Source organism: Eurypyga helias, unplaced genomic scaffold, assembly GCF_000690775.1.
Source record: "Eurypyga helias isolate BGI_N326 unplaced genomic scaffold, ASM69077v1 scaffold3969, whole genome shotgun sequence".
In the NCBI taxonomy this organism is placed as follows: Eukaryota; Metazoa; Chordata; class Aves; order Eurypygiformes; family Eurypygidae; genus Eurypyga; species Eurypyga helias.
In genome coordinates, this window is record NW_010272554.1 from 53,317 (window position 1) to 63,798 (window position 10,482).

The 10,482-nt window shown below is 37.7% G+C and overlaps 1 protein-coding gene across 1 annotated transcript; it reads right to left on the bottom strand.

Annotated features, from left to right (window-relative positions):
• Positions 1–3,526: 3,526 nt before the first annotated feature.
• On the bottom strand, positions 3,527–9,487 carry PDCD10 (programmed cell death 10). Its single transcript, XM_010159145.1, has 7 exons — positions 9,271–9,487; positions 8,610–8,663; positions 7,305–7,422; positions 6,518–6,644; positions 6,071–6,149; positions 5,666–5,748; positions 3,527–4,007 (listed from the first exon to the last, which is right to left on the bottom strand). Exons 1-7 carry the CDS (start codon positions 9,364–9,366, stop codon positions 3,926–3,928), a joined length of 639 nt encoding a protein of 212 aa, XP_010157447.1. The 5' UTR covers positions 9,367–9,487; the 3' UTR covers positions 3,527–3,925.
• Between the last annotated feature and the right edge of the window lie 995 nt (positions 9,488–10,482).

Below are 10,482 nucleotides of genomic sequence, written 5' to 3' on the forward strand. Positions count from 1 at the left end.
TTCATCCCAAGGCTAAATGAAGAGGGGAAAAGGAACAACTGGTTGTGGGCAAGGTTAGTGAATTCTTCATCATAAATTAAATTTATGCAGCATAATAAACTTGAATATTTGAAGGTGTTTTGTTCTCTTTCAGACTGTTTTAAAATGACATCTAGCAAGAGCAATTATCATAGAATCATAGGACAAAGGAGCTGGCTTTAAGGTAGAACTTGACAGATTTATGACCAACATTATATGGTACTTTTCAACTTCTGCAACAGGAAAACTTGATGACCCAGGAGCATTTTATTCAGTCTTGTTTTTTAGCACTAAGGTTCTGCTAGGAAGCGGTTCTGTTCCTGAAGCACATTACCTACGAGTCTCTTATGAAAGGCACATCTGCCCAGTGGAGTACAGGGAAAACCCAGAAGAGTGGAGTGAAAAAAGTGACCAAGCGAACAAAAGCACTGAATTCTAATGCAAAGCTAGAAGAGTTCCCAGAGCTCACGTGCAGGAACTGCCTGCGATACCTTTTTTTGGAGGGTATGGGCTAGTCCTGCAGACAATGAGCCAGACTGAGCATAGCAAAGCAATATTGCCAAGCAGAACAAACAGTAACTATTCCAAAGAGAAGCAATAATCACTGCTGTGCCAAATCTAGTCACTAGTACTGCAGACATTGGGATACATTTATTCTGTAATGGAATAGACTAAAATTTAGCTTTGTGGCAGCCATGTCCAAGTAACTTTCATTCCCCGCCCACTTCAGAGAAGCACACACAGCCTCTCTGTAAATAAAGAGATCCAGTAACACCTACGGAATAAACAAGGCCTGTCTTGCCTTGGCATACAGGGAAAGATCTGAAAAGAGCGTGAAGGAACACTCCAGCGGTAATCCAGCTGACATCATGTGAAGACTGATCCCATCTCACCTAACCGCCGCGATAAATGCGGGTTCTGACACCAGAACACTGAAACTTCACACTCACCACTCGACGTCAACTCAACACAAAGCTTAAAATGAGCTGGGCACCCGGCACGTCGTACGGGCTCTTACACAGAGCTTTTCACCAGCATTACAACATGAAGCTTCTAACTGGAAATAAGTCAATCTAAGCTTTTCTTCATTTCTTTACAGGCTGAGAAAGATTAAAACAAGTGATTAAGACATTTTTTAGCTTCATTAACAAATATACAAAGTTTTATTTTGTTTATTAGATATGTTTTCTGTGTGTTAACATTATTGTATCAGTTATAACCCACATTCACAGCAGAAATTTTGTAATAGCATTTTGCAGCACTAACTGCTGTATTAGCAATCCTCAAGAGAAACTTATCTTTAGCTACTCAGGTAACTTGAGTAATAAAGTGCAAAACCACAATAAAATCTGACAGACATATGCCCCAGCTCATACTCAGTGGAAAATTAAGCTTGTAAGAGCACTAGATATGGATTCACTGCACACAATAGAAGTGTGTGATCTGAAGACATCAGTGTTCAAGTTTTCCCGTTACCAGACATAGATTACAATGAAAAATTTTTCATTACTTTGAAGAGTAACAAAAAAAAAATCACAATAAGGTTACAAATAAAACATAACACAGTGGCCAGACTACCTGAAGCTTGGCCCTACACTTGGTACCTTTTTCCCAGTAAAGGTTTTAGGAAGAACTGATGAACAAGACTACTCTTTCTCATTTCTTGACTCTGATTTTAACTTCAAGGAATCAATCAGCAGGATGTTAACAGCATCTTGTTTGGGACACAAGTCAGAAATGTTTATTATTTATTATACCTGCAGACATAAACATGGGATCATTCAACTAGAAAAGCTGGCCAACACTGGCTACTGCCCCTCTCAATCCAAGATGACTGAAGCATCTCAATCTTATTGGAATTCCAATTCACGAAGTACAATCCAAGCTTTCACATCTCTCCTTACAGCCACTGGTGGAGTCTCCCCAGTACCAAACGCTCTTTTTAGGACAAATGAAGTATCAAACCCTGGGTGCCTTTCCCTTCCCTCTACTTAACTACTTCTCATTACGTCCTCTGGTGCTGACTTACACGTACATCATCCACAAAACAACTACTCAACCTTTTTACTTATAGAATTCAGATACGCAAATTAAACATTACTCTAAATTAGTTAGGCTGCCTCCTTTGTAACTGCTACCATTGCTGCTCTTCTAGCACTTTCCAAGAAATGGCAGTTTAGCATGCCAAACTTTAATAAGTAACGAGAAGTTTGAACAATCAGTTGTACATATGTCCCTTTGACACATTACTAAGCTCAATTTACTAGTAAACACAACACACCAATGTCAAAAGAAAAACAGCCTGAACACAAGCTTTAAGAACCATGTCCTCTTTACAGCTTTAAGTAACCAAGAATTTCACAATGTACATGCCCATTTTTACATAATGCTGTCCTTCACACAGTCATGTATCACTACAGTCAGTGCTTTCATTGAGGAAACATTTCCATGCACAGACACAGGGCAGAACATCCAGCACTGTTTCGGAGGGCTGTGGACACAGTGTTCCCCTTTCAGCCCATTTAAGCACATAACCCAATCCAAAGACCCAGCTGTTGTCCTCTGGATAAGGCACTTGCCCCAAGTGAGCAATACAGCACCAGGCTAGCAAGCAAGAAAAGTCTGGCTGTACCTTTTCTTTATCATTTATACCCAAAACAAGGAACAGTTCTGTAGCAATTGTGCTCTTGCTGTCCGACATCATCCTCCTGCACAGCTTGTGCAGCTTTATAAACTGCTTCACATTTCTCCCTAAACTTAGTAGTTATGGCCATGTAAGTGTACCAAAGACCATTAGATGTTTATTCTATAACAACTCTATTTCAAAATAAATTCAAGGTGCACTTCAAAAAGGGGAACACAAGACATTCAACAGAACCAGTGAAGTATTACCATGAAATCACAATGACAAGGTTTTTATCTTTTCATCAGCAGTTCTTAACCACCTACACAGACAAGTTGTGTCAGTGGAGGTCTCGCATGATCTCAGTCCCTCAAAAACAAACGCTGCCTTACAGCATGCATAGTAGAGACATCAGTAGTGAGTGCTACCCGGTAGAGTTCTCTCCTCCTCCCTCCCAACAGGGCACCAATATAAAACCCAGTTACACTAATATTTTCAGTTCTCCCTTTGCTGCATAGTAAGCTGCATATATTTCAGGTTATCCTCTTCTCAAAACCTTGGAGTAGTCTAGGAGTAAAATACCTGTTAACTCACCACCAATAGAAGATTAAAGAAAGAACCAGGATTATCTATCGAAACAAAACTTCATTTAACTTATGGGGATCTTCATTACTTTGTCAAAGACACCAGTAGAATTATTCTGGTCTAGCATTAGATCACAGCCAAAAAAAAAAAATGAGGTTAAAGACAAAATGCTCATTTTATACTGATTTGAACTGCCAATAGTTTTAAGCACCCAAATAATATCAAATTTTCTGTTTCATTAATGTTCTGCAGTTCTAGAAAGTTATGCATTTTTGTTCACATACAAAAAGACAGTCTAACAGATGTAAACTATTTATTGAATATTTGCCACCAATATTGTTAAATACATAATCTTGCAGTTTTCCGCTTTCAAGTTAAAATGTCAGAAACAGAACACCAAATATTTACAATTCTTATAAGGAATGTTACATAATGACACATTAAGGCGTAAATTCTTTTGGCTTATAATTCTGAAAAGAATGATAATAGCAAAAAGTGATGCAAAATCTTCATTGTGAGATTATGATTAAGCTACAATGTTTTACAAAAATATGGTGTAAGATGGCAATAATCCCATTCAAAATCCTGCATTAGGCCCCTCAAGAGGGGCAGATAATTTATACAGTCAAAACTTTAAAATTTACATATAAAGGTACCCTATCCACCATTGAAAAGTACAACTCTCAACATATACAGTTTTCAGGCCACAGTTTTGAAGGTCTGGAGTATCAAGTTGGTTTGATGAATTAGTCGGTTGGCACTTATGAACACATTTATTGCCCTGGTAAGAGAGAAAGATATCATTTCAGACTTTTTAGAAACATGGCATTCAATAAATACAGGATTAAGTTTGAGCAACTAAATGCAGTGTCACCTGGGCTCTACAAATCACAAGAACATTGATGTTTTACCTTATGATCTACCTGAAGGTTAGCACTGGCAAACAGACAGACTTGCTCACACTGCTGACAATAGGAAGGTCCTGTTTATTGGCAAGATCTTAAAGATTTTGGGTCTCAGTCATCACTGACACAATCATTTACCTCTGAGATTTTAGCTAAAAGTGGAGCACATGATCACTAAATGTTTCTTTTCAGAGCTGAGCATTTCATCCCCTATTAATTTGAGAATTTGCAACTCTTTCCTCAAGAAATAAGCATAGAAGCTACATACTCTTTTATTTACCCTTTGGTTAAGAAAGAGGTGTGGGGTCCCCGAGTCCCAGCTCAGTAATGACACCTGTTAGCACAACTTCTATTTAGTTCCATTTCTTTCTGGTAGGAGCAGAGTCTCTTATTCAACACGCAGTTCAGATTTAAATTGCTTCCGATTCCACAAGGATTTAAAATACAAACCTTACCTGGGATTTCTTGCAGTACCGATACTACCCAACACACTTAATGCTTCTGCCCATAACACACAGCACAGCATTCAGGGCCAAACCAACCTGTCTCGTTCAGTGTGGCTGGGGTATAGGCATAGCATACAACCCTTTCACCACTTTTTTCAGTCAAATAAAAGTTGGTTTTTCTAACCAACTGATTAGACCTGGATCACTTGAAAACTTACCTATACACCTATCTAGTAATCATAGTTACCAAGGTCTAAGTTTCCCCTTTTGGTATCATAACCAAATTTTGCCCCAATTTCAAAAAGAGGAAGGAGAATGCTTTGATAGGAGCAAGGTAGTATTCAGAGCTGGTCTCAGGACTTCTCTCTCCTTCATAATGCACTGCCTCCTGGGTGCTCTTAGTCTTTGCCAAGCTCAACAAGACCAGACACGAAATTAAGTTTGCATCTTTAGAACAGCAGCACATAGAACACTTCGGCACTGCCAAAAACTGAGGGAGACACACTCATCCAAAACAGTCACTACAGTGATGTACAGAAGAACAGTGACTTCAAAACCCAAGGTGAAGACCTGAAAAAGCACCTTGATTTGAAGGCTAAAATGTTCAAATATAAAAAGATTAAATCAGCTGAGTAATTCCAAATATTGCAAAGCACTGTAAGGAGCTATAAACAAAGGACAGCAAAAATGTAAATCACAAAACACTACACAGATGTTTAGTGTTTGCAAATGGTATTTCAAAGAAGTGGGTTATTTTTGTATCAATAAAGCATTCCCAAGTTTTTTGTCCTTGTATATACACTGAGAAAAACCACACAGGGCCATGAAATTTGGCTTCACACATTCAAGTTCAAAGCTAATACTGCACATGGGTGTTGTACGGTGGTGATTTTCAGAGTTCCCTTTCCTCAAAGGCAAACTACTTACAAAAGGAATAAAAGTATTTTAAAGCAGCCATACTGGTCTGAGGATACAGGTGAGGAAGAAATTAGGCCCAAAGTAGCTTAAACCCTAAAGTTTCTCCTATTTTGCCCATCATTCAACAAGGCCTTCGATTATGCAAAGCATTAATACAAAAACATACTTACTTTCCATCTTTAAAATAGGTTTTCAGAGTATCGCTGAAACTTTTGGAGTATTTTACAAACTCTTTCTTTTGGTGCTCAAGTGCCTAAGAAAAAAAAAACACCAGGAGCAAAGTCTCAGTTCACATATTGTTGGGTACAGCAAGAATCTCAAGGTTAAACTGATAAGGACATTGGCTAACATTACATTAGGTATACAAGTTTTGATTTTTTGAATTTTTTTTTTAGTAAACATGCAAAGAAATCATCCCCTTCCTGTAAAACTACTGACACCCACCACACACCAATCACGGTGTTAAAGTATTATGTCATTAGCCAGTTAAGCTCTCCTATTCATCCTTTAATCAAAAGCATAGGCTTCCCCTTATGCTATTAAAAATACTGTATAAAAAGAGTTATTGCACATACCCGCCGGTTCTGGTATTGGTATTTCTTGAAGACATTATTTACTGTGTCAAGAAGTTCCTTTATTGCACTTGCGATGTCCCTGCGTGGCAATAAAGATAGCTGTAATATCCTATTTAAATGCTGGAATTTAATCCCTTTCTAGTAGTCAAATACTTCTTAAAACAGTCTCTCCAGATTAAGTGTCAGACAGGATGTAGCAAGACCAAATGCTAAGAGCTAGACCAGTGACATGGGAAATGAAACTAGGAATCAGCAAGTGAATTTTGGTCTAGTAACATGTGGCTCTCGTTAAAAATCCCAACTCTGTCCACTCATTTATAAGTGAGGATCAGGCTCCTTTCCAGCAGGCTCAGTGGTGTTAGCATCTCCTACAGCACTGGAACATTCAGATTTAAACGAAATGTTTGACCCCTCAATCTAGAGAAAAATGCGTAACGCAGCACTTACTTGATTGTCTGAAGAAATCTCACTCTGTCATTGATCTCATCTGGAATCTTACTAAGAATCTGTTTAAGTGCTCGTGCCTTTTCATTAAGATCTTGGAATTCCGGTTCTGGTCTTTCAATCATATACTCTAACAAAAAAAACACATTTAAAGAACACCATTATTTTTTCCCCAAGTTTTTAGCAACAACTAAAAACGCTACTTCACAAAATGCAGCAGCATTGCCATGTAATATTTTAAAGTGAACAACACAAAACCAGCCAGGACCAGAAAACAGCAGTGAATACGCTCTGCATCAAGAGAAACAGCACAACAATCATCTTTATTATTGCAGGCTGAAAAAAAGAGCCCAGCTTGCTTTACGTAAGACACTGAAGACACCACCCTAAATCAAATGCAGTTTTAAGGTAACTCAAAACTTACTGTATGCTCCCCCTCTCTGACTGTGTAACTACTGTCTTTAATTTGAAACAGAGAAAAGGAAAGTGAATACTGCGTTCATATATGCTTTTCTCGGGTTGGTGGCCTTGCAAAAGGCAAACTACACACCTACATAAACAGTGTTCTAAACATTGATTTTCTTTCTACTCCTTATTAGTCAAGTATGTTTTTAGGGACATTTAACTTCTCCCAAAAAGTTTTCAAAAAACACAAGTTTTCTTCTACCACGCTGGAAAAAATCTATTCCAAAACAAATAACCTCTTCTGAAAACAAGCACAGGGGAATGCACATTCCTACTTAACTGTAATTAAAAACACTTATTCAGTATAAGAGATAAGGTACCACACCTTCCACATCATCAGCTGCCATACGCAAAAGAGATTCTGTGAAGTTGACATCCACACTTTTTTTCTCCAGAATTTTCATAATGATGTCCTGTGTAAGACCTGGGTTTTCTTTTTCAGCCTGTATGGTAAAGAACGTTTTTATTCCTAAATATGCAAGAGCTACATATTGCAAGCACAAAGGCAGATTTTCATGTAACTTGCTTCACATACTGCAGGACTTTTAAAGTCTAATGGCTTTAAACTAGCCAATTACACCGAAAACCATTCTTCCACTGAAACATCAATTTTTCTTAGATTACCTCAGTGGTTTTGTATAAACAACTTCTCCAATAAGCCCTTCCACTCATTTCAATTTTAATCCAAGTTTTTGATGAAATTCTATATTCTGTTATATTTCCCTAAACACTAAGCTTTGAGACAAAGCTACCGTATCTGTTGGGATTTAATTCACTCAAACTCAGGTGTTAATCCCCAATCTTCCACATGACATGATGAATGTGCCTCTTGGGAATCACATCATGTGCTCAAATTTCATCTTGGAACTGCTCTCCCAGAAAAAAACACTTCTGATTGATGACATATCTAAGTAAAGCTAAGCTAGACTAGAGGTAGTACTGGAGGTACTCACACTGCCTGTACTGCTACTAAAGAATTACGCTGGGTTGAATGAGGGTGCGTGGGGTTGATTAGCCTGAACTCCCACCACTGTCACATTCAGCTTAGCGCCTTACACCAGTCAAAAACAATTCACATCTATGAGCTCTAGACTGTCTATGCACACTTACATTTAAGTACAGAAACAGGGAAGTATTACTTAGTTGCATAGCGCATACTTTTGTTTAAAGAATTTTGGAAGATCACCACTTCAATAAAGCAGTATAAACAAATACCTGTATTTTCATTCTTTAGGAATATAATAGAAAAGTTGGAAGAATCATTTTTTCCCCATTTACTGCTGGATGCAAAAACAAACACTGAACGTATCCTCACCCACAAAAAAAAATAATCCATTACCATTCACTTTGTAAACCCTTTTCAATGTCTTCTACATGCCTGTTACTCATGAGCACCTATTCATATTTAGGCTAAGTTTATTCCCTTATTACCCTCACTGAATGACTCCCCATTGCAATTCATAACATTTCAGACATCTCAAACTTACAGTCCATGCAATTGTTCACTTTATTTTTTAGACTATTGGATCAAGCAGTCTTCAAACATGAAAACAAGGCAGCTGACCTTTTAGCTTCATCCTCTATTACCTTTTAACCAATCAATCATTCTTCAATACAAGTTGATTCTCACCTTAATGAAAGCTGCTCTCAGTGTCTGAGCTGCAGACAGATTTACTCTTTCTAGCTGCAACAGAAGTTTAGAATGATTAGCAACTCTAATGTTACCAGAGCAAAACAAGTCATGTACTCCTGCCTTGCCTTATATCACATAATGAAAAAGGGAACTGACAGAAACATTACTGGTCTCATTTAAGGGAGAAATATTGTCAAGTTAGATCCCAAAGAAGACTTCCCCCAAAAACACAAACATTAAAAATCAAATGTGTTCCTGGTCACTATCCATCCTAGAGCAGAAGCCTCACAGAATTGTTTGAGAACACCTGGACTCTCAGAAAAACATACCCTATTCAAGCCTTTAGCAGAGAAATTTAAATGTACCAAGTTGTTCACAGGTACATGTTCAACTGTACATTACACTTCCTGACACAGAAGGTAGGTCCTATCATTTCTCTGAAAACCCTCTGTAAAACGTAAGAAAAAAAATCAAGGCCAAGCCAACTGCAATCTTTGAAACATGTGGAATTGTATTCATGGGAAGAAGGGTAAAACAGCAGAGAAAGAAGATGGTGGTAGACACAAAGCCTTCCCAATCAAGAACACCACCCCTCTACTGTGGTCATATTTCAAAATGCAAAGGGGACTATGACATTCTAAAGCCAAATGTAGCTTACCTCATTAAAGACAGGGTACATAACAGCATAGAGGGGCATGGAAACCATAGAAGTGGTCTCTGCTTCATTCTTCATCTCTTCCATTGTCATCCTCATTCAAAGACCCACTTCTCAAGGAAAACACTATAGAAGCAAAAAACTCCTCATTCACTGAAATGTTTCTTCTTTTTCCTCGTTGTGCAAGAATACTTGAAGAACTTGAAAAATATATTGTCCTTGGGTTGTGCGAGAAAAAAAACAAAGCACAATTATGAATGCTCATGACTGACAGGTTCTAAAAACACAAAGGCACACAGCAATATTAGTTTGATACTGCCTAGGAACTAGGAATTACTTACAACATTAATAAATTGGGAATGATTACTACATGTAACTTCAAAACCCTAATTGAAATCTAATAAGTGAACAGACATTTCAAAGAGTAAGGTATGTCCTTTTACTTCAGGTTCTTATGGAATCAATTTTCCTGAAAGAAGTGGGTTTAATTTGCTATGTATCACAAAAATCTTGCCACCACTCCTAAGCAGCAGCATAAGGTAAGATTCCTGACAACTCACAGATATAAAAAGCTTGAAAAAGCATCACATGCTGCAAACCCAAACCTCATAGAGATGCATTACATATATTAACGTAAGAGCTACCTTTAAATACTCCATATTTTTGCATATGCATCAAGCTGTGATTCTGCTGGAGCTCAGTGCCTACTTTCTACCCATTTGAATTCCACATACTACATCTTTGTTTTTATATAAGAAAAGTCTTAAGTCATGTTTCCGCTCAGGGTGTGTCAACAGCTATGTTCACTCAATGGAAAATTATTGTTCCAGTAACTGAACCCAGGTTTTGGAAGTTCTCCACCCAGTCCAGCTCATCATATGCAACACAGAATGCTCATTGCTCAGACCCTGAAGTTACGTAGAAAAGAAGAAAGCTCACCCTACAGTCCTCATTAGTCTGCTATATTTTCTGTTCATAAGATTCTTTTTAAATATTTTACAACACAACTGAGTTTAAAGACCTGAAGTCCAAGTTAGGACTAAAGATAGATAGAAAGAGATTAACACTTTCAATTATTAGATTTGCTTGGAGTATTTAACACGCAAGAGGAAGGTTTTTTCCTCCTAGCAAGGTCCAGACATCACGCATTTGTATGTTCATGTACTGATTTTATTGATATTTTTGAAAGAATTTTAAAAAGTCAAATTTTTGAGA